Genomic DNA, 25512 nt, shown 5'->3' with positions numbered 1-25512 from the left:
GGAAGTGCTCAGCAATTACTGCTGAATCTGGAAAATAACTTTATTTCTTTGTTTCAGCTGCTACTGCTTAAAAGACACACGTTTAAGCTGTCCACGCTCCCCAGCCTCGCATTATGGGAATTAAACCTTCCCAAGAAATGTCTAGAGGGTGACTGAGCTTGGGTTACGGAGAGAAGGACCTATGGATCCATGACCTCTGCTACAGGGTTCAGACGCTGTGTTTTGGCAGAGCTTTTCCTCTAGTCTTTCAGAATGATAATTTTTTTCCCATTTCAGTAGTAGGCTGTGCTGTAAAGTGAGGAGTTTGCGCTCGACCGGTGTGCGGTGCACCTGTGCGGTGTGTCGCAGACAGACGGGAGATCTTTCGCCATGCTCCCCGCCAGCTGGACATCGGCCAGCCCTGCACTGGAAACCATCTAACAATGTGGTCAGAGCTTGCACAGCCCTGGAAATGAGGATGCTGATCAGTGCTTCTCACTTTTCTGCAATCCAAGAATGATCAAATGTATTTTTCTCCCTTTTTCCTTTTTTTCCTTTTTTTTCCTTGTTTCCTTTTTTTCTTTTTTTTTTTTTCCTTTTTTCTTTTTTCTTTTTTTTTTTTTTTTTTTTCCCAGGCCACAAAACCATTTTGTGCAGTGATTTTCCCTTAAAGCCACCTAAGAAGCAACTTAAACTCAGCATGGCCAACTATGACTCACATTTCCCACACTCTCCTATCCCCCTCTGGTTTTATTTGGCTAGAGCTGGGGGTTTGTGGGTTTGTTTTTCCAATTTTTGTGTGTTCTCACCCTCTGGCCACCAACCGTCCACAAACCCCAGGCAGCGTAATACCAATGCAGCAAGGTTCCATGCAAGAGAGGGACAACAGTAACACAACTTCAAAGCCAGTGGGGCATCAGGGAACCAAAACCAGTGATCGTTCCTGCGCTTGACCATCCCCTGGCTGCAGTGAGAGGGAGATTTTGCCAGCTGGAGGATGGTTCAGAGAAAACGCAGCTGAAGAACACCCGCTACAGAGCTGGAGTTTCCATGTCCCACCCACCCGCACCTCCTCCAACCCTCCTCTGCCAAAACCCACATTTCCCTAAAGAAACACCCAGCTGAAGCCATGCTTGGCCAGCTGAGTCTCCCCTCTTGCCGATTTTACCATGTGAAGGCAGAAAACAGGCTCCTCCATCACCCACTAAACCAGGAGCAAAAAAATTCCCAGTTTTCTGCATAATGACCCAGAAGTAATTTCAAGCAGATTGGCCGTGTTGACGTGAAATCGCAGGATCCAAATGACTTCTCAGTGTAAATACCAACTGAGATAAAGAGTAGACATGTGCTTTAAAAGCTTACAAATCAGTACGCAGACAAAGAAGAAAAACATCTCACAACTGCAAAGAGTAATGATGACAGCTATTTTCAAGCAAAGGTAGAGTTAATGTTTAATTACTGAGGACGCCGCTTTTGCAGGGCAGAAGTGGATCACACGCAGGGTTACCAACCTGGTATGAAGCTCTCATAACGGAGGGTTTTCAGGAAAACAGACCACGTGGTATCAGTGGGGATGTCTGTGGTTTTACTTTTTCTTTGCAAGAGCTTATTTGTAAATGACCAACATTAAAGGAATGTCTTATTTGTACCAAATCCAAGGAGAGAATTGTGCTACCACCACCCTCAGAGGACTGAAAAAGGTCATCTCAAGTTTCCAGAGATAATTAGAAATCTGGCAAGTGAAACAAAAAAAAAGTGAACAGAATGAAATTAGACCCAACCAAAATAATTTTTACTTTTGCCAGCGTTATTTAATGGAAGATTTTACATAATGGATCCAACCGAGAAAGAAGAAGCTGCTATACCTGTCCCTGGGACCCAATCCTGCACAAGCCAAAATGCCATTAATTTAATTGCCTAGCAATAGCTCCAGCAACGTGCTGCAAGATCAGAAACATGAAACACAACCAGTTTTCTCATGGGTGAATACAGACAAATCACGTACCTACATTTTCAAACTGGCTGTTGATCGAGGTGGCCCAGTTTCAGGTACCTTTGACCTAATTTCAGATGAATTAATCACCTGTAACTGAGCACCAGAGCTATTAAATGTTTACTCTCACCTGTAAGACTGTGAACTGGCAGGAAAAAACCCTTATGGCAGTGTTTACATTACTAACAGTGTTCGCCCAGCTCAGTCCTCCTCAAACCAGTAGATCAGCTCCCCCACCCTGATGCAATGACTCTTGGTCTATGTCAGTCTTGGACTGGTTTCAGATGAGCAACATGGTGTTTCCACCAGCCCCCTCAGTCTTGCAGGACTCTGCTCTTCCGTTCTTCTCAGGACACAGATGTCAGTGTCCAGGGATGCTACTGAACTGCCTATAGGTATCCCATACCTATATGCCATTTAATGCCATTTAAGACCCTCACTGCTAATCCATTCAACTTTCAGCTCCCACAAGGTGCCCATCTCCAGCACATCCAGTGTCACCCCTGCCGGCTTCATGTGGCTGTTTTAGATACCCTGGAACATCCCAAATGGCACTGAATGCCTAAATTTAGGGAAATGTACCCAACCCTTGTAGGTGCAGTGAATCCCACCCAGCCTCTTTACTGTTTTAAAAAAAAAACAGTGAATTCTGGGGAACAGCAGATTTATCTGAAAAAGCAGTATTTTCACAGACTCTGCAGATCCTGCAATACACAAGGTGAAGAGGTAATGTGTCCTTTCTTGTATTTCCTTAAGATTATGAAAGACCACTGAGTTTTATACAATCTCATCAGTCTCAGATGAGAACAAACTCAAATTACTTGCAAGAAGTTGTTTTTGTTCAAGGCTCAGTTTATTGCCTTGGGTTATTCTTTCTGCTAAAGTCCTCTTCCCAGAAAAGCTAAAGCTATCCAAAAAGAAAAAAAACAACGCATTTCCTTTGCCTGTAATGGAGGAAAGTTATTTTTCTGAGCACTCAGAGTTTATTTTATTTTTAAAGGACTGCTTGATTAAAGAGGAACCTATTAATATACTGAGTTTTTGTACTGCATTTTAAAGGGCATTTCATGAAGGTTGGTGTTCCCTTATTGCAGTTTTTATGGAATCGAGAAAAATATTTATGGTGTATCAACAGCATGCTAAGCTAGTATTTTCCCTCTCACCCTGCCAAGATACTTCTGTGGTGATGTTTTACAAAATGACTTTGCAGGGCTCTGATTCACCCTCATTGCAGCTTAGTGCTGGGTGGACATGGGACACCAAGGGCCAGGCATCCCCGCACATGCAGCTGCTTCTGCAACGCCGTCCCCACAGCTCGGGCTGTCCCATTCGGGTAAACCAGTGGTAATTCCTGTTGGCATCAGTGTCTCGGCAGGGCTGATCCACAGCTCCCATTCTACCCAGTTGCAGTGGCTGGGGAGGTCTCCCACCCAAAAATGTGGGGTTTTACGGCTGCTGCAATGAACTGTGGGCGGGATTGCAAAGCTGGTCCCTTGCAATATGTAGAAATGTACAGAAATATGGAGGACAACCACTCAAAAGGATTGTGGTCACCTTTCAGCAGCCCATACCTACCAGAAAAACAACTAAAAGTACTTAATATTTTGGCTCCTGCTTAAGTCCCTTTGACTTCACACCTCTAATAGGACTTTACCATGTGCTTGGGGATAAGCGCACATGGCAGTATGCATAAGCAAATTAATCATACACTAAACAGGCTGAAGCTTAATAAATGTTTTAGTGAACTGTGATTTTCCTTAAATCACTAAGGAAAATTCACTTCAGGAAAATCTCTACGCTCTTGTAAAAGTGCCACATCGTATGCTTTGCTAGTGGAGCAGTGGAAGTGTCTTGTAAGTAGTAAAAAACTGTGCTAATAAAATCTGAATGGAAAAATCCAAATATTGGGACCTTAATTCAGGAAGACGTCAGTGGCTTGCTAAATCACACCTCGTGCATCCCATTATTTGAGAATACCCACACGGTTTCTCGAGCACGGCTGCTCTCCTACCTACGGCCCGGCTGAGCATCCTTTTCCATCAGGGCTCCTTGCTTGGAGCAGCCAGAGGTTGAAGAGTGAGACCTACAGCTATTCACCTTCCCTGCGAGCTTAAGAGAAATTTGACAGGACATCCATCAGCTGGCATTGTTCTTCAAAGTGGAAAAAGACAGAGTGTTTTACCTTCCAACTAAATAACTTCGCATAGTAAAACTGTTTAGACTTGGAGATTTTTCTGATGAATGCCAAATGCTCTACAGCAGCAGCCTTCACCAGCAGATCTAAATCATGCAGCTTAAATGAAAGCTTGCTTTCCAATTTATGCACGAACTTTACTCTTTTTTTCGAGAACCAGAGGAAAAAATCTGAATGCACTCTGCCTACAAAAAGGCTTTTTAAAATAATATAATGCTGAGGTGACTGGAAACACAACTCTATTCCTGCTGCATCTCACAGGTACCATTTTTCCTGCATGAAGACATGGAAATGAAGACATTCCTAGCATAGCTTTAATTGCTTTTTTGAAGGTGTTTCAAAATGCTTATCGCTTCAGGGTTGCCGTGGCTACTCACCATACTGACTTCAGTTACTGAACTGATTTTCAAGAGGCACAAATATTGTTAGACATTTAAAAATATAATTAACTGATAATGAACACATCACTAATACTACAGATGTATCTTTGAGGCAAGACCACATTGTCTTATGACCAGAGGGCTCTTCAGGGCAGTACAAATTCTTATCCACTGCTCTGCAAATCTCACTCTGTTGACAGCGTGATGCTAAAACTGCTGCTATTTTCTGATTCCCACTTATAACCTGGATTGTACGGGAGGGGAAAACTGCCTTGCAGCTTCACAGTTCCTTCCAGTTGTCTCCCTAATGTCCATCCACTAGTGAAACACTATTGGAAAACCCATCAGCAGGCTGGAGTTGAGAGCTCAAAGACATTTCTGGAAGGTCTTTCTGCCCTGCTGGGACTCCCAGCACACTGAACGATAACAACAGTTTCAGAAAACAAAATGCATTTCAGTTGGGTTTATTCTCTTGTACTATTTCTAGTGTTTTTGAGGGAGGACAGTCCATCTCTTTTTGGAGTCACTGGTGTTTTTGAAATGGAGCAGGTTCTTCCAGAAACATGTCCCACAGAAAGCATCATCTGCAAAACACCAGCATCACAGCTGAGTTCCCAACACACTCAGATACACCTTAAGGACAGCAAGGGAGATTCTTACCATATCACCATGACAAAAACAACAGCTTACATAGTACATTTTGAACATCTCACATAGCATGCTTTAATTAGTTAGATCTCAAAGTGAGTTACAAAGTAGGTCGGTGACTGACAGATGAGGAAACCAGGCCAGCAAGGTGCTGCAACTTTCCCAAGGTCATAAAAAGGCCCAGTGGCACAGTCAGAAGTGAAACCCAAGTCTCCCAAATCATTAGATAGTGCTCTTCCACCCAATCATTGTCTCTACCACTAGTCCACATCATCTCCAAAGCTCCTGACTTTACAAAGTCTAACTCTTGACCTTTGACTAGCTGCAGGTACCCATATGGGGGTACCAATACTGGGGTACCAATACTGGGAGAACAGCAACAGCAAGGACACTGGGCAAAAGAAACTGGTTGGCAAAGTAAAAGGAGAACTTGTGCTTTTGCAATTACCCTCATGTGAGCTGTAATACACATGCACAGCCAGGAAGGTCCTCCATATTTAAGTTTTCTACTGAATCCTGCCCGTATGAAGTACCACAAAGACAACTCCAGCTCAAGGACAATCCAGCCCTGCTGGGACACCAGGTATTTCAGGCCAGTGACCCACTTCTATTAAAACACTAAGCACTAAGCGTGCCCATCTCCACGTTTTCAATGGTATTTGGAGGACTCTCATTTCCCTGCATGACCCTACTCCTCCTCCATCACCACCACATATGAGTGGTGCAAAGAGAAGGAAAGACTCCATGAGCATCTTAAAATTGGTTTAATGCTGTCTCATCAACATCAAAGGCCAACTCTCCCTATTTTTACTGGAAGCAGAGTTAGGCCACTACAGATAAACCCTGACCTAGATACTTTTTGATGCTTGCCTGCACTTGTCATGGCCAGAGACAGTGCCAGGAAATGGAATTTCTATTGTGTTTCACAGTTCAGACATGGACATGGCAACTGCAATAAAATCGACCATAAATGCTGATGCCATCTAACAAAAAGGAGCGAGCTGAGGATGGAGAGTTAAACCCAACACGACAGTGGGCTACACAAAAAGGAGGACTCTTGTGACACAGCACGCACTTTCCTACTTGCATCCTCAGCAGACATCTCATCCAGTGCCTGTCCAGTATTGCTTTTGCCACCAAAAGCTTCATATCAGAACACACTTTGCTGTGTTAAAAGCCGACAAGAAGCCCATCAACCTTACAGATACAGTAAGTGATGTTTAAAGATGACTTATCTTGACTGTTTGTTAGGCAGAGTTTCATGTCAAGACTTCAGGCAGATCTAAAAGTTTATTCCACTTTCCTCCATGATCAAGGGCAGCCCAATATAAATCCAAAGGCTGCTTTTCTCCCAGTTTGGGAGCTCTGATACGTTTGCAGACACACCAACAATAAATTAAGAGAGACCAACATGGACACAGAGCCTGATTCTTGCCTGAAACATGCCTTTTGGAATAAACTGTATTAATCTAGATATATAAATTATGTAGATATAAGAGTGTCCAATGTTTAAACTCTGCTTTCAGTTATTTCAGAAAAAAAAATCGACATAATACCTTGCTGAAACTCTGCAATTCGTCCTTATAGATCACGACACACACAAGTATTCAGAAAGAGCCACAGCAGAAACAGATGCCAGCAGATGGTATTATCCTGAACAAAATCAATTAAGGACATTTACAATATGTCAAAAGTGCAGCTACAAAAACAAAGTGTAGACCTGTACATCTGTTTCTTAATGAAGCCATGAGTATCTGACGGTTAGCCAACAAACCACAAGATAAAGGCTGCAGCAACACCAATAATAGATAAGGAAATACTGTACATATTCAGATTCTTCAACAGTCACCAGAAAATACAAGATGTTGAGCAGAAACTGAGTAACCAGATACTGGAAGTCCATATGTCATGCATAAATGTAGCACAAATATAAACATACGAGTTTTCAGTATCACAGATTTTGTAAGGACTGTGAGTTGCTCAGGAATTATAGTAATGGGAGTCATATGGCAACGATAAGTTAAGAAATACTGTTTAAAAGGCTGCTGGAAACCCTGTTGCCTTGTCTGAAATAAAAAGAAAAGTGCTCACAATTCTCTGAAAGCTGTTTATGACATCTCCGTCGAGAACCCTGTGGCATACAAAGTTAGAGGCGTAATGAGATATGCAGCCAGGTACATCAATGGCATCTTTTAGACTATATAAAACACAAATGGACTGAGGGAATCCCAGAGATATTTGTACAGAGAACAAAAATATTACATCCTTGAGTTCTCCATGGAGAAGATGAGAGATGCAAACATTTCATAGAGGGGAAAAATAACATCTTTTGTGCCACAGCTGTATTACACCATGCTACCCGAGCACACTCGAAGGATGGGGACTTATTTATGGAAGAAAAGGGTAAGACCGGTGAACTCCTGCTGCTGAAGATGGCATTCAGTGCCCACTGCGACGGTCCCTGTAACTTCTTGTTATCGGTGGTTTGCTGCAGATACCCATCGCAACAAACAGGGACGGGACCGTCCCAGTCACAGTTCGCTGCAACATGATGAAAGGTCTGGTATTAAAATAGATGATCGTATCACCTCCGTGTACAACGCTTGTTATTTAGCTCCTAGGATACCAAGTTTATCCTACGTTTGCTGCCAAACGAGTAAAATATTCAGAAAGATTTACATTAAGTGTTAATAAAGGCTGAGGGCCAGTCTTCCTTAAGGACCCTGGAAAAATATAGCCTTAGCACTATGTGAAAAACATACTTACACTCTATATCGGAGCAATGCATCATTCATTTTTGCGAAGGCCCAGACGACAGTCTCATTAGACCAGAGATGGATAAATGACAAATGATCTGGTGAATAATGTCACTGTGGGCTATGCAGGACTTCATCCAAGCAGTACCACTGAAAACAGATGACTAGGTAGGGATTGTAAGGAGAAAAAATATAAGGCTTTAAGAATGACATTCCTGAGGGGAAAAAAAAAAAATAAAAACACTGCATATTTATATTTAATCTGCTTTGTAAATTGATTTTGTCATGTTACCTTGTCAAACCATTGAACAAACTGAATAATTGCTTAAGCAGCATTGATAGAGATGTGACAGATTATTTAAGCATTGTGATTCTTTGTTCTCATATATCTCATTAAGAAATGATGATTGGTTCCATTTACAGCTCTTAAGTTGAATTCAGCAACCGCTGACACATGAATTCAACCTGGCATCTACCAATGTTTTATTGTTCTGAATCAGAAATTGTTCCTGGTGAAGTGGCTCTTGCAAACCATTTCAGTGTAGGGGCTGATAATTTTTTAACGACGCAAGACAGAAGGGAAAAAAAAAATGTAACTGACTTCCCTGCTGATTTATAGTGTTTATGGAATGAAAAGAAATAAAACTTGTTTTACTTTGTATTTGTTCCCTTCCCCCACCTCCTTTTTCAGGGGGGCTATTTTTAACCTCTATCGTTTCATCAAATAAATTCACAGCACATCCCTGCAAACAAGTGGGCTGGCAGAAGATGCGAACCACCCTGTGGGACATGTTCAGCCCCTTCCTCTTCTGTCCTGGAATTGCAACCTGTTTCTCCACAGCCTTGTAACTTTATATTGCCGTTTGAAACCTGAGCATAAGGAGCATAAAATGCTGCTCTTCCAGCGTGCTGCTGAGTAGCACAGGCTTTTCTTGACTCCCAAAGGAAAACCTCCAAGCTGTGCACATCAAAGGCAGAATTTTACAGTCACTTTGTGCTGCTACAAATGATTTAAGAGAAAAATCAGAAGAGGAACAGGCCTGGCGTACTTTTGTGTGCTACCCTCTGACTTCAGGAAGATCTATTCAGGGCGCTAAGCCAACGCACGAGGAGACTTCTAGGAAGACGTTTCACAGGCACCTTCCAAAGTCAAAACTGGGTTTTAAATATTTTTACTACCAATATTTTTACTACTCTCCTTCTCTTCTATATTTTGCCTTGAGTGTTGAAGTAGCAGAGTATCTAAGCCACTGTTTTGTCCCTAGGGGTATTGCTTAAATAATAGCAGAAAAGGGAATTGATTACAGAAACTAATGCACCCACCACCATAATGACATTAGCATGGTGGATTTTTAATTGACACCACTTTGTAACCCATAACTGTGTTATAGCAGAGGGCAACAAGCAGTTGCCATCACCCTGTGGGCAGTGGTGTAGACCGGAGTTAAGTGTGGTCAGTGAAGATGCTTCAACCAGCCCATCTGTGGAGGGGAATCCCTCACGGGCTATCTGAGAGAGACCTCCTAATATCAAGCACAATGTTAGTTAATTCACCCTCCTCTTGGCGTGGTCAAGTTTGCACCCAAAAAGCTCTAAGATACTCCATCTGCTTTGTTTCTTCACGTGAAGGGAGCTTTATCTAAATAAATAAAGCCCTTAACTGACCCAAAGGAAGACACTTTGGTATCTTCAAGCTGTGTTTCCCAGCTGTGCACACCTGTGGGATGCAACCACAGCACCACACCCGACCAAGGGGTTCATATGGGATTTGAACAGGAGACACAAAGTGGTGATTCAGCATAGCAGAGGTAACACAGAGATGGAGAAGAGGAGAAGGAAGGACCATCATGCTCACTTCTTACTTGACTGGGTTCTCCCCCATGAGCTAATGAACAACTGGGCACCACACAGTTTCTGTTTAAGTCTTAGGCAAAGTGAGTACTTTCCATCCAGTATTTAAGAGGACCTACCAAAAGTGTCTCAGAAATGGAGTTAGAGGACCGTAGGGGATCTGGGGCATCACGAAGTCAAGACCTCCCACCTTTGAGAGATTTCCATGGTCTCCGTTCAGAAGCTAAGCAAGGTCAAACACCACATGTTTGAACAGCTGTGGAACACGACCAAGGTCATCTCTGTTAAAGGTGAGAGTGTGGGGAAAAGCCACTATTCCCCTTCCATCACTGAAAGCAGCTGACTGGTGAACATGACCAGAAACACAGAACGATTGATTGGACCCAGGTCTTGTCTCAGTAGATGGAAGGACACAACAAGGCATCACAAAAATATCTCTCAAGAAGTCACTGCATAGACAAAGGCATTTAGAAATCAGCTAAAGCCAGTTTGCATCCAAGGATAAATACCTCCTCACCTCTGTGGATATCCTGATACTGCATTTCGGGTTAGACCCTTCGTTAAGGATAATGAAGCTTAGGTGATATAAACAAGCACAACCCTCCTGCCATCGCCTATATGCAACCCAAATATGAAGAGAAATTCAAACTACAGAATAAATTAACAATGTTCACAATGCTCTTTCTTAAACAGTTTTTACCAAATGGCACAGGTCATTCTCTATGCATTTATTAATGAAGCCAAACAACATGCTGCGTGGCAAGACACTAGCACTATATATCGCTATATATCACTATATATATATCGCCACATAAATAGTATTTTTAATGTGTGGGTATATATACATTGCATATATATACACACAGACACTCTATCTATTTATATGCATATGAAGGGCTCCTACATGTTCATCATAACCACATAGCAATGCAAGATAAAGATGGGACAGCACCACACCATCTCCAGAGCAAACAACGGCACTGAAGCTGACAGCCATTTTAGTGGCCCTTGGTTGAAGATGATTAAGCGTTGCCTGGTGCAGCGTACAAGCTTTGCTGTCCAAAGGAGCCATGTCTATGAATTTTTGCAGCATGCCTATGAACAAGCAGGGGAACCTAGCTGTCTCTAGAGTCAATTATGATAAAAGCACCCAATTTAGAAGAGTCTTTCTTGGCATTTACCTGTAGCTGAGTCCCATTGCTCTGCTTTGCCCCAGACCTTTCCCTTTTGGCTTTTCCCCAGTGCAGCTCCACTGACCTGCAGAACAAGCGTGCTCTCAGGTTTAGTACTTGTTATGTTCTCTTTCAGCAGTGCCAGAAGGGCACACGTTTGCTATCTGAGCACAAATCATCTCAGCTGCCACTCAGGAATCCAAGAATCACTTTATTTTCTTTCCATTAAAAATATAAGATTCGTCAGAGAAACTCATTCTATGGACTTGCCTACAAAGCTCTGCAAGATTTTTTTTTCCCAAGATCTCTCTCTTAAGAGCATAGGATTTATGTCCATGACATAAATTACAGTTATATGGCTACAGCCAGGAAAATTAGTCAGTAAAATTACTCCAGATAGATACACCTTAATGGACCCAAGAGCAGAAGCCTCCCTGCAGCCTGCAGTACCTGCATGTCCTGTGTCTACATGCTTTTGAGAACCCTGGTTTTTTTCAGCTCATTTCCCAGTGCATTCTCCCACAAATTCTACATATACAGCCTCCTGCTTCCTAAAAAGCATGAGCCATGAGTCAAATCTATGACATGAGAGATTCCCTTTCTTTCTAAGTTATTCCTCTTGTCCCCCAGTGCCTGGGTAATTTGGCCAACAGGAGTCACAACATTATTCTGCTCCATAAATGTTTTTATCTAAGCATCTTCCCACGGTGCATCAAGCAACTTGGCTAACAAGCCACATGTTATTTTCTTCCCTGATTGCTCCCTAAAGAAGGGCACTTGTGTTCAGCAGTCTGCTAGTAGGGATTTCAGTGTTGGTTTTGTTTTGGTTTTTTTTTTTAAGTTTGGGAGCATTTTATCTTGGGAAGGAGAACTTGTTTGCTTTGTAATATTCAGGTTGCTATGTAATTATGCTAGAGAAGGTGTCTTAAAACACTGTGACTTGGACTCAGAGAATGAGGTGGTGTTTTTAATGATGATCATCAGCAGCCCATGGAGAAGCTCAGCTGTGTCAGATTTTCCCTCAAAAAATGTTGCATCTCTTGAACAAATTAATTACACCCCTACGGCAAGAAATTCCATTAATGCAGAGGTGTGAGGCTGACGATGATCCCAGAGCTTTAGATAGTCTTTTAGACATCTCAGGCCACAACTACAAAATGTCCCAAAGTAAAAGACGAAGCCTTTGAACTTGTTCAGCTACTGTGCAAGAAAACAGGGTAGGGAGCACGAAACAAGTTTAATATGTTCACAGCATCTTCTGCCATTGACAACACGCATCAAGCACTCTGCTGTGCCTGAAATTTCCAAAACGCTGCAGGCTTCATGGCTGGGCATATTGTAGTGATTTACTTAGGCTGAGAGGCAGCAGAAGACAAGAGTGAGCAGTGGGAGGAAATCTCCAAGCCAACTCAATATAACAGCGAAGGATTACTCAGGGATGCTGTGGCAGTCTCTCTCAGCTACGGCTGAATTTGATTATCAACCTATGCCTTCTTCAGAGGAGTTTTCCACGTCACCGCAAATCCTCTAAGTGCTCTTGTCCCCGTCCCCCCCTCCACCCAGCTCCCTTCTATGTTGTTTGGGTTTTTCTATGTCATTTTGGTTTTTCCACAGTTTTTCATCCAATAGTTTCCCTCATTTCAGCCTTTGCGGATCACAGGAGGGATGGCAGGGTCAGAGCTAATGAGTTTGGCTGGAAAGTTGAAGCCTGGTTGAAGCCTGGTCCCTTGAATTATTTAAGCCGGGATGGGAGGACAGGATCCTGCTAGGAGCGATGCCACATTGCCCTGAGAACCGCCTGGTCTGCTCCTGCTCTTTATAGCTCTGGGAAGACCTTGATTCCTCTGAGCACCTAGAAACAGCACAGCAATAAAGTGCCCGCGCTGTTACCAACAGCATACAGACAGCATCTTCAAGCCTTAACTAGTAAAAAACAATTATACAGGATGAACCTGGGTGAATCACATATTAATAAACACATTTTGAAGACCTCATTGCTGCTGACACGGTGCCCACTATTAAAAGAAGCAGGAGAGTCCACGGCATAAAGCTGGAGCTGAGATTCAGGCTCAGCTCTGGGTTTACAAGTGACACACTTTCTCGTGTTTAAAAAAACAATGTTAGCATTTTTGTCTTATTTATTTAGATTATAAGTTCTTCTGGGTACAAACAGTCTTTTACTCTGGTGTTTGTAATATTCCTAGCTCAACAGTGCCTGATCTCGTTTGAGGCCAATAAAAGTAATTGTAATAAGAATCCAAATATCTTAGATCCTTCATATTTCACTTGCTAGTGTCCAACCCTTGAATACACACCGGCTTTTCAACCTTTGCAAATATTTAAAATTAACATGACCAGTTATGTGGTTTTATTTTGTATTACCACTAAAGCCTGGCCATTTCTGCGACCAGTAACATAACTGGTGGGAAAAGCACAGCCACATTTCTCAAGCGCACATGCCATCAGGGCGGCAGGCAGTCTTTAAACACGCTGCTCAGCTAAAACACGCCAACGTTACAGAATGACTCCGCAGCACCGGGTGGTTCTGTTCTAAGGGAGATGATACCTGCCACGTCTGAGGAATCCTTTCTTTGGAGCTCCTGGGAAGACCTGCAACCTTCCCGCTCCACTGCTGATGAACAAGGGTTGTATTATTCTCCTCACACGCGTTGTCCAAACTCTCACATCAACCCTCACCAGACAAACGGAGGTTAAAGGCTCCCAGACCTCAGACTTCCCACAGGTCCCAACCTCTCTCCACTCCCATCAGCCACTGATGAAATTTCTAGGTCCTCTGTACTCTGACAAATGAGTATTGGCTGCAATTCCCAAATTTTGGATGCTCGGGCTTGATAAAACATACATTCCAGTAGTCAACCTAAATCAGGGAGAGCGTAAAGATAAGCAGGACAATGAGTGGAATCCACTGCGAGCAGAAAGACTGCAAAGGCAAAGGGTTTGGGGGGAGATGCCATGGTGCTGCACCCTATTGCTGCCGACGGTAAATGCTCGCGTTCGTTCGCATCGTTAAAAGCAGCTCCTTTTCATTCGTCCTGGAAACCATAATTAAACTGAAACTGTTTAGTTTATCTCCAATTGGGAATATAAGATAACAAAAACAAAAATCAAAATAAATCCTCAATATATCTAAGTCAGCATGTTTTCTCTCACGCGCTTCTTCCCCTTTCGACCTTTGAAAAAGGTACTTTAAGAACTATCTTCGTGGTTATATAGTCCACTTGTCCAAAGCTGTTGATATTTTAAATGTGACATACGATATTGCCCAGGAAAAGAGCAAGCAAAATCAGTGATCTATTGTTACAGAGGATCTCTAGCTCTGTGCTCAGCTGTTCTACACACATCAGATCCAAAAAAGAGCTTCCCAGTAGCTTTTTCTTAGCACACGCAGTGTTAAAAAAAAAAAAATAGCTTTTTAACTCAGCCAAGAAATTCTGTTAAAAAGTATTATTTTGATTTAACCATATACAATCTGTTTGGTGAGTAATTCTGGCACAAAACTCAATACACAGCTTTCAACATGAAAACATCAGTGAAGGGCTTTGAAAAGTTTATTAACAATCTGTTATTTATATTTTTCTTTTTAAAAATGATTGACACAACATTCAGAGGAAAATTGTAGGAACTGAGGAGTCAGATTAAAAAAAAAAACATATCAGTGTTAAGATTTGGTAGAAAGGTTGTAACGAACAGTGTGATTTCTAGAAAAGAGAAATATTCAGATTGCTAAGCTATTTGTCATTCAAGAGCAGCCCAATCACATACATATGTTTGCAAATTATTGTTATTGTCGTTAATTATTATTTACAGAAAACTGCTGAAATGCAAGGTGGTTTGAATTCCAACGCAAATGACAGATCGTTGCCCCAAGGAACTTTTTATCCCTCCTTTCACTCATTACCTGTTTACTAACAGCACCCGTTTAGTTCCAACTTGTTTTCATGCTATCAAAAATGACTAGAAAATTAGGTCCCATTAAGTAATCATGAATATAAACTATGACTCACCCGTTAAGTGAATACTATTACTGGCAATAAATTCAGAATCCTATTATAAATGCTTGTTATTGTCAAGCAAACCAAAACAATACAACTTTATTCAATATTAATTTTATCCTTGGATGCTTGAAAGGATTAAATAACTCCAACCGATATTCTGCACGTAGTCAGGAGAATTGTGTGTGTGGGGCAACAAAAATAATTGAGGTCAGTCACAGAGGTAGAGAGAAAAAGAGACAAAAAGGAAGGAAAAAAATACATAAAGAGAGATTTCAGCTCCTATGTGAAAGCAGATGGAGGGTGAAGGAAGCAGACAGGCTGCTCCAGATGGCGGGAGCGGCGGCGAAGAAGGCTCTCACACCCACTGTGTTGTGGCTGTGATGGGAAGAATAGACTTTTGGTTAAAGGATTACTATCGGACTCCAAAGAGTTGGGTTCAGCTCCATCCACTACCTCTACACCAGGTCTTCAGAAGCTCACGGTTTTGCTGGTTGTGATCTTTAGGGTGTCAGTTACCTCTGTGGCTCACAAATAATACCAATATTTTTAGGTGTGCTTTGCCTTCAGCTCACATCTGCACTAAGAGCAGTTGTGGCGTTGGCGTTAGTTATCCTGAGGTACTCAGCAGTAGAAATATTGAGTTTTAGCCTAGGCAAGGATCACATTGTGCTAAGCACTGTGCAAAAACAGGGAGAAAAAAGCTCAAGTACCCTATTCCAACCCTACCCAAATGCTTGCTGTCACCTTGCCGGTCAAGCACACTTCTTGGTTGCACAGGCAGGCGGGTGAGCAGGTATCCTCTGGCAGCAGGGAGCTCGGGCAGTACAAAGGCATACTTGAAAGACAGCAGCCATGGAAAAAGAGACAGGACAGGGTAAAAAGAGGTAAGGCATCAAAACTAGTAGAAAATAAGGCTCGTGAAGGAAGCGTGAGCACATATGTGAGCTAACATTACAGCAAACTGGGTGTCCCCAAAATTATTTACCTGAAAGCCTTTGATCATTGAGCATTTTGGAATCTTATTTTTAAACCATGAAAGAAAATTTATCTTTATCTTATACTGTTGCTCCAAACGAGCACTGTCCAAAAAGCACCCATTAACCATGGGTGGAGAGCTGTCAGAAATCCCTTCTCACCAATGGCTGCAGATTTTTTTTTCCCCAGTCCTCTCCATCAGCCTTTAAAACCGTTGGCCATCTTGCTTTTCTTTTTTCCCATTTCTATTCCAGCTGAACGCTCAAACCTGTGATTTTCTGTAACTGTTCAAGGGAGACAAACAATCTACATTACAAGATATTACAATTCACATTGCAAATAGTAGGGACTCATTATTTTTAAGCCTCCAAGAACACACTGGATAGTAAACTATGCTATATGATAGCAAACAGGATTACTTAGTTTAAAGCAAATGTGTCACCTTAAAGGAGTCCTAACAGTATTTTTCTGCTTGCCCTATACAGAGTGCCCAAACCAAAACATCTGAGTTGTTCCACAGCATTAAGTTAAACATTAATACCTGGACCTCAGCTTTCACTCCTCCTCCCACAGATGCTGTAGGTACCATGCACCCCTTAGCACAAATTATCCCTTAACCCCATCTGGTCTTGACGGTAAGATTCCCAGAGTTACAGATTTCAAGGTCAGAAATGACCATGAAACATCTTCTTCTGTAAATATGGCCAAGAGGCTCTTTCCTGGTGATTCCTGCATGAAGCCTAAGAGCTTTCAGACAGCAAAAGGCTTTCTCTCATCAAGTCATCCCAGAGGAGATGAGAACCACTTGGCTTCATCATTTGACCAAGTGATTGATTAATCTTCCTCCTGAAAATATGTGCCTTAACTTCAGCCCTTTGGGACCCTGTATTTTCTTCCCTGAAGATATTTTTTTACTGTGAAATGCTTCTTTAATGTAATTTTTTTAAAAAGGAAAATACTGAATACAGAAAAAGATGAAACAGTCTAACAAAGCCACTGCTGCCTCACTGGGGTGTCGTAAGAGAGAGGCAGAAATTGCCGGTAATTTCAGCAGAAATATGAAAATCAGACAAACTCTTCAATCTTCACAGGGGGTATGGAGCCAGGGGAAGCACAAATATCAACATGTTTCTTTAACTCTTGAGAATGTCCAAAATCAGAAGGGAAAAACAATTGAGTAATTTGCATGATGCCTCAAGTTAAATGGCTAAACAGTGATGACCTGTTGTGTTGAATCTAACACAAGTGCTTTTGGCACCCAGTTGATGAGAAGGGAAGATCTTTGACCAGAGACAACCAGATTTTGAGCCTACTTGTACCTTCCAGCACCTCCTCTCTACACAGCAACTCAAATGCACGGGGCATCTCTGCCAAGACCTGTCCTTACCACCAGCATCTTCTCAATGGCGGAAGTCAAGGCTGAAGGCCTGGCCTGAGGGACATCACCTCCATCAGCCTTGTCCTCCCATGAAGGTCTGAGCAATCAACAACAGATGGGAACGTGAGGTGGACCTGCTCATGAAAAGACTGTCAGTGTGAGACTATGTGCAGGGCAAGATACCGTGAAGGACATGAGAGGACAAAAACACAGGAGACGGTGCATAAGAGTTTGTGACAATGTGTGCAATATATGTGTGTGCGTGTGCGCGCGCGTGCATGAAAGAAAATAGATGTGAGAACAGGACATGGAGTGACTGCATTTCACAGCACGAACAAGCACGTATGGGTGCACAGAAGAGTCACGAAGCGCCAGGAGCCCACCAAGTGATGTAAAAGTATGGAAGAGACACAGGACACAGATGAACCAAAAATTATTGTACAGCCCCTGAGAAAAACAGAACAGCCCATAAGTTTTCTCTGTACTGTATTTTAGGAAAGTACTGGACACATCATTGAAGTGTATTTGTCTTCCCACCTGGCTCTTACTATGTTATGGCTATATCCTTGTAACTCCTTATGTTATCATTACTACACTTTAAGGAATCCACCACATCGTTTTTAAGGACAGCACCAGTATTTCCATAGTTACTAAGCTTGAACCTTTCTAATTATGATAACTTCATCATAAGTCTAACGTCAATAAGGCCGAATGACAGATACCTTAGAAATGCGGGGCTGATCCGATTAGGTAGACCAAATGATTGAAGGCTTTCCTATTTGGCTGGTGGATGACATGGTGTACCTTATTACTTCCTGGAATGTCAAGATCTGAGTTTTGAAATGCCTTAAACATAAGGCATTTATTTAAATATGGAGAAAAAACGATATTTTGGTGATCACTCATCTTATTATCAGATTTCTGCTATTGTGAAACTTCACATCTCTCAAGGGCTGGGGCAGAAATCCCCCTCTCCAGGCAGGCTTGCATATTTAGTAGAGCTACAATAGGTGAATTTGTGGAAAACTGAAAAGAGAAGCAGTTAGTCAGATCCTCTTCTTTCCTGAAGCCTACCTGTCTTGACTTGGAAGGGACTCTTAATTGCATCAGCTGAGGATCTGGCCCACTGCTATGATTTAATCTTATCCTTGATTTACTTTGTGTAAATTTACTTCCTAGCTACTTGTTCGGGCTCTGTAATTTCACTTTCAATGGCTCAGTAGTGAACAGGTCCAGTTTCTGGAAGAGGCGCCCACCGAACCTGCACATACAGAGTGTGGTTCACTGCGTGTTACTGCAGTCCTACACGGACCTGCACTGCCAAAATGAAGCAGCTCAAGAACGGATCAGGACCATTATATATGTATATTTATATAATAATATTTTGAATGTATTTTCTATATTTATATTTTATATGTGATATATTCTGTTTTATTGATTAATATTACCAAAATATTTTTTTGACACGCTGGTACCCAAGAGGTTGCAGCCACAGACTAAAATTGCACATGCTTAGGGAGTGTGTAAATACAGACCAGGGTAAATACAGGTTTGGGTACCAGCTGAGCCAGCCACTGCATTGCTGGTAACTTCTTTAGGAAAACACTAACGCCCAACAGCACTGAGCAGACATCAGACCTCAGCCACTGAAGAAACCAATTCTGCGCGTGGAAAAGGCTCGTTTCTTCTATCTGGAGGTGACATCCAATTCAGGATGCCTATTTAAGTATCAATGTGGCTGGACATGATTTACAGGGACATGTAAATAATTAATCGCAGCTCTGGAAGAGAGAGTTGGGTACTCATTAGAGGTTCCTTGAAGCCCAAATGATATAATGATTAACCGAGTTAGGATCTTTTTAGTAATTCCACCAATTTCAATTCTCCTGTGTTAAAGATCTGCTGAAAAGCTTTTATTCAGATGAAAGCCTCCTTTCAGAGAACAAATCATTAACAGAGTATACACATAGATTTAACATTCACAAATCAATGCACTTGAAATAAAATATGGTTTTAAAGTTTCTCTTTCACTTTCTTCCCTGATTTGGGGGTTTAATGCATTTCTTTCTCTAACCAATTTTACCACAGGCAGTTAAGACTGCTGCATGCAAAAGGGCTGCTTTTCTGTTAAAAGTGGTTTTAGTACTTTGGCATCCTGAAATGGAAGGTGGCAGAGAAATGCAAAATACAGCTACTACACTAATCCAGTGCACCTCATCTGAGACGCCAAGTTTTTCACTCCAAGCCCATCCATTCTAGAGGAAAATCTATTAGGTGGTGAGATCAACCGATGGATGTCCAACATGGTTCAGCATTACAGTGCAGGAGGGATCAAAGGAGATTTTATCCCTGCTCCTAAATAATGCCAGAGGAAAGCATTTTGGTCCAGATCCTGTAAAGGTATTCAGACTTTTGCTTAATTCCTGTTTAAATACTTTCCTATCAATAACTAAGAATGTGTCCTATCATCTGGACTCCTGCACTCTTGTGCATCTGCTGCTGGAGTCCGCGAACAGGCCGACCTTCATCGCCTTCAGTGGGAAGGGAACAAGTACTTTAATGATTCGCACAGTGATGGCCTAAATTTTTTAGAAGTTTCACACCCTGGTAAGTCACACCAGAGCTGGTAGGAACTGCAGGTGCTGTGCTGGTGGGCGGCCAAGGACAGAACCAAAACTCAGATTCAAGTCTTTAATTATCAGCCTGCTCTGCAAAATTAAGAAACGCACAACCAGACTGCAACTGATGTGTAGGCTGTTAAATGCACATACATTCATAATTAATATGCCTATGTCTGGAAAAGAAAACAGCTCTAGTTTCTTTATACAGGCCTATGTTTGAAATCCAGTTATTTTAATTTTCTAAAACTTTCTAGATTGACTGTTAAATCAAGTTTAAAAACTTCACATCTTCCACTCCCATCATAAAGGACTTACTAACCGAACTGTGAGGCTAAGACAATAGTTAATAGTTCGAGACACTAATTGGCTATATTTAATGAATTTAATTTGCAACAGCCATGCTAATATGCATAACTATTAACTCTGACCAACTTTACCTTCCTTGGGACCTACCCCTGCTCCCATTAACGTCACCGGGATACAGATCAAGGCCACAACATTAATTCTTTCTGGACCTCTTCAGTGGCACAAATTAACCCTTGCAGATGGCTTCATACACCACCAGGAAGATAATAAGAGAGCTGTGTAATGGAAACCACAGCAAACTGTCCTGCTGCTCTAACGAATCCCTTCGCATTAAGATGTTCCTCCCCAGACCCTTTTGCTGAGGAAGGGAACCGCACGCCTAAGGTGACAAGCAGGGACATGTCTGTCCTGGCATGAAATTCTGACCGCAAAAACTCCATGAAGGTGATGAGAATACTCTGTAACACTTAGCTCTTAGGCTGCACTTTGCTTCTCCAAAGACCTGGGCAGACATTCATTTCAGTTGCTAAGTCAGCGGTTTTTGGGGGGCTACGCTATCTGCTCATCGCAATGGAGTTGCGTGACCCACCTTCAAGCCTGATTCTTACTCACAGTTTGTCCATAGGAAATCCGTGAGCCCGTGAACCAGAAATACTCTGTTTATAGAGAGCCCTCCCTTGGAAGCAGAAAGAAACTGAAATATTACAGTCGAAACTTGTTCAACCGTATTTTGGAAGTGGCACGCAGAGTATGAAAAGCACTACTTGGGATTAACGACACTTTGGTTGGAGACATGCTTAAAGCTGCAATTTAAGGAGGGGAGGACACAGCAACGAAGAGCATTCCCAATACAACTGAACTTTAATTACAATGTATATACATACAGCAGCCCATATGCTGATTTCCTTCAGCACTCCCCGCTCTCTACCTCTACAATATCCTACAAGCGAAAATTTGTTTTAACGAAAATAAAACTCTCTGCTCAGCCAAAAAAGCATCAGCCTGCACCCTGCTCCCTTGCACCATCTGCGCATGTTTATTCTCAGCCTTCTGAAAAAAACTCTAACGTTTTACTAATCTTTATGCCCCGCCACTATAAATAACAGAAATAAACCCCAACAACAGTTAAGCGTCGTAGCTAAAACACACCCAATCCACTCCGATTATTTCTGCTCGTCTGTCCACGAATAGACGCAGCCATCGGCTTTAGGGGAAAGCGTGCAAGTCAGACCGCATTTATTTACAGTTGCACTACGAAGAAAAAGCCTTTCCCCGTCTCCTCATTCTATGAACATTTTAAAACACGAGTTTTCTTCCTTTTTTTTTTTTTTTTTTTTTTTTTTTGGGGGGAGGTGGGGGGTGCACGTTAGCCCACCTCCTGCCCCACAGTTACATTTTTCTCCGTGTTTCCACATCACCCTGACTTCTTGCTCGGATGGATAAGCGGGGAGCGGAGCGGCACCGATGGGTACACACGCGAAAATCACACGCACGCATCCCCCCCCACACACACACCCCCCCACACCCACACACGCACCCACCCGCGGGTGACCCGCGCATCCCCGCGGGAAAGGGACAGCACCGCCCGCCCCGCTCCGCGCCCCCCCCCCCCCCCGCTCCCCCCCAGCCGCTCCCCGTCACCTACGTCCCCAGCGTCTCCTTGAACTCGAAGATCTTCTTGATGTCCTCCGCTTGCTTCTTCCAGGAGCCGCCACCGTCCCCGTTCTCCCGGGCCATGGCCGCGGCGCTCAGCCCCGCGGATGCTGGGCCGGGCGGCACCGAGCCGGCGTGCGGGTTTTGCTTTCTCTTCTGCCGCGGTGGCAGCGGCTGCTGGTGCTGCTGCTGCTGTTTCTTCTTCTTCTTCCTTCTCCTCCTTCTTCTCCCCTTCCTCCTCCTCCTCCTCACACTTCCTGCCCGCCGCCGCTTTTATTTCCTCCGTGCTCCGGCGGGCTCCGCGAGTGTCACTTTTCCTGGGCTATTTCCTCCCAACTTTCTCTGCCCCCCCCCCCCGCCTTTCCCTCCTGTCCCCTCCTCCGCGCCCCCCCGCGGAGTCACTCGCGGGGCTGCCCCGTCCCTCCCTCCTTCCGCGCCCCGCGCAGCAGCTGCGCGCCCCCCCCCCGTCTTGGGGTCACTTTGGTCCCTGATAGACCCACCCCGCGAAAAAGTCCCTTTTCTGTTCTTTTTTTCTTTCTCTTTTTTCTCTTTTTTTTTTTTTTTTTTTTTTTTTTTTTTAGAGGGAGGTCACTGTTTCTCTTCCCCCTCCCACACCCCCCGTGCGGGGCCCCGTGGGATGCTGAGCCTCCCGGGCGCGGTGCGGTGCGGAGCGGTGCAGCCCCGCCGGCTCCGCGGGTGTAGCGGCTGTGCGCGGTTGTTATGGCAATAGGAGGAGGAGGAGGAAGAGGAGGAGGAAGAGAGGAGGGAGGAGGAGGCAGCCCCGCCGCTGCTCTGCTGCCTGGCGCTGCCCCTCCTGACTGAATGACTGGAGATAATTCGCATTGCACCAAAACCGCGCACGTCAAACGGGAGGGGAGGGAAAGCAAAGAGGGGAAAAAAAAAAAAAGAAAAAAAAAAAAATTAAAAGCCACACCACAAGCGGCCGTGCTGCCTGGCCGGGCGCTGCGCGGGGCTGCGCCGAGATGCGCCGGGATGCGCCGGGATACGCGGAGATGCGCCGGGATACGCGGGGGGCGGCGGTGCTCACCTGCCCCCCAACACACACACACACACACACACGCACACGTGCAAAACTCGCCCCTTGGCAAGGACTACCCTTACCCAGCACAGCCCTGGGTGCACCCAGCAAGGGGCACCCAAACCCCAGGGTCACCCCTTTGATCAGCACCGAGCCCAGAGGCAGGTGGATGGGCACCGTGGGTGGGCACCGTGGGTGGGCACCGTGGTGGGTGGGCACCGTGCAGCCCCGGCCAGAGGCCCCAGCCCCCCGGCACCGTGCCCGTCCCGCCGGCACAGCAGTCTAAGCCGGGCACGGCACCCGCCTGGCACACGCACACACGCGTGGCCCCGCTGAGAATGTTGCTAAAAGGAGCTTTTTCTCGGCGACACTGAGACCTCTAGTGTCATCGCGTCGGGCATCGGCTGAGCTCTGCTGCGGGAAGATGGGCAGGATTCGTCACAGACATCAGAGAAAATTATAGTCTAGACTGGCTGAGATGATACATTTATAGGTAAAAATCTCTGAGCTTCAGTTTCAGAATAAGTAAGACACTAAAAAAGTGCAATTCTTTTGGGACACTCGAGTTAGGCGACTAAATCAGAGGCCTCGCTGCCGGCAGGTACACGCACTCCTGTGCCTCAGGGGCAGTTCCAAACCTGATCATCAAATTAAGTACCCCAAAATAAATCCTAATACAAGCAGCTAAATAACTTTTACTTAAAACCAGAAATTATTGTATGCACATAACTGTTTAACATGCACTGTGTCCTTTAACAGATTCCTTAAAATGCTGCTTTTGAAGATGATTTTCCAGGTTTCTCAGAATTTATGAGCAGAATTTCCAAAGTATCAGCCTGTGAGGCTTTCCCTGGGTCTGGGCTGAGCTGTGCCTCCCAGCCCAAAGGGAATTTGGTGGAGGTGGGAGTTCAGAGGTGTGTGAAGGTGTAAACAGGCTGGGGTGTTCGGGCAATGCTACCCTCTGCTGGGCAGAGCCATCGGCTTAGTCTGTGCCAGCTCCTGCAATTCATCGCTGCATCCCTCTAATTGGATCCTTTGGTGGCCATCCCCCCACATGGGCAGCCCAAACAACCCGGGATTTCCCACGATGGGCGCTTACATGCTGTCATGGTGCGCACTTTGAACAGCTTTCCTTCTGCTCCTGACTTACTCCCATCCTCTTGCTCCCCTCGGGATTTCCTTTATTGCATGATCCTTACGACCTGCTTCATTGTAGTGTCACCGGGAGTCCCCAAGCAGGCTCTCCATGCCACTGCATACCTGGGAAATGAAAGACGTGACTGACCTAAAAAGGTGCAGTTGACACCCAAACCCAAGTTTCCCTTTGTCGTGGTTTTACCCCAGCCGGCAGCTGAGCACCACGCAGCCGCTCATTCACTACCCCCCATCAGGGGGGTAGAATTGGAAAAGTTAAAGTGAGAAAACTCCTGGGCTGAGAAAAAGAGAGTTTAATCGGTAAAGCAAAAGCCGCACGCACAAGCAAAGCAAAACAAGGAATTCATTCCCCACTTCCCATGGGCAGGCAGGTGTTCAGCCATCCCCAGGAAAGCAGGGCTCCGTCACGCGTAACGGTTACTTGGGAAGATGAACGCCATTGCTCCGAATGCTGCTCCCCCCCCCCCCCCCCCCGCCTCTTCCCCCAAGCTCCTTATAAACTGAGCATGACGTCATATAGTATGGAATATCCCTTTGGTCAGTTTGGGTCACCTGTCCTGTCTGTGTCTCCTCCCAACTTCTTGTCCACCCCCAGCCATCCCGCTGGCAGGGCAGTGCGAGAAGCAGAAAAGGCCTTGGCCCCGCGTAAACACTGCTCAACATTAGGTCCATAGAACAAAAACATCTCTATATTATCAATGCTGTCTCCAGCACAAATCCGAAACATATCCCCACACTAGCTACTGTGAAGAAAATCAATCCTCTCGGCTGAAACCAGGACACCCTTCAACCCTCACCACCATGATATTTTCTCTCTTTTTCACATGTAAATCACCTGGTATCAGAAATGTCACACTATGATTTGGGCTTGCTGAATGGGGCTACTGAACATAACCTCCCGTCTTTGGGAGAAGATTGAGAGAGTTTGAGGCCAGAAAGGGCAAGTGTGATCATCTGCCCTGACCTCTAGCATCACCAAGGCCAAAGAGCTTCATCCATCCAGAAGACAAGCGCCGTAACTTATCTTGTAGCTATGGCATATCAAAACCATCCACCACTATTATTTATGAGTCACGTTGGTCCCTACAGCATTACGTTAAAATCTCACTGCACAGACAGTATCGCCCACTTTCCCATTTCTGCCTTCAGCAGGCAAAAGTTTTACTTAAAATTGCTCAAATCCTTGCCAATGCTGCAATTTCTCAGCGTAAAAATCGCATAAGATAAAGGTACATGTCAGCCTGTACATCTAAGTTCTCTTTTCCTTATTTAACCTGCACCTTTAGCATCACATGGATGTGCTTTTTTTGGTGACAAAATAACTTATATTTGAAGTAACTGGTAATACAGAAATCTCTGGAGCCATTAGTTCTAACGAGAAGTGTACGAGATGCTC

At 44.1% G+C, this 25512-nt stretch overlaps 1 protein-coding gene and 1 long non-coding RNA gene across 2 annotated transcripts in view; both read right to left on the bottom strand.

Annotated features, from left to right (window-relative positions):
* The window catches only part of CAMK1D (calcium/calmodulin dependent protein kinase ID), a 234724-nt gene extending 212446 nt beyond the window's left edge, over positions 1–22278 (bottom strand). Inside the window, exon 1 of the mRNA XM_075765542.1 lies at positions 21915–22278. Within this exon, the coding sequence (XP_075621657.1) occupies positions 21915–22006 (92 nt within the window). The 5' untranslated portion in view covers positions 22007–22278. The remainder of the gene's footprint in view (positions 1–21914) is intronic.
* Positions 1769–18034, bottom strand: LOC142603698 (uncharacterized). Its single transcript, XR_012837596.1, has 4 exons — positions 17352–18034; positions 15975–16248; positions 7961–12825; positions 1769–7735 (listed from the first exon to the last, which is right to left on the bottom strand). It is a non-coding gene; the product is annotated as an uncharacterized LOC142603698 (long non-coding RNA).
* Positions 22279–25512: the final 3234 nt, after the last annotated feature.

This window comes from Balearica regulorum, chromosome 1 (genome assembly GCF_011004875.1).
Source record: "Balearica regulorum gibbericeps isolate bBalReg1 chromosome 1, bBalReg1.pri, whole genome shotgun sequence".
NCBI lineage: Eukaryota > Metazoa > Chordata > Aves > Gruiformes > Gruidae > Balearica > Balearica regulorum.
The sequence above is the reverse complement of the archived record's forward strand: the minus strand, read 5'-3'. Positions and strand labels throughout refer to the sequence as shown.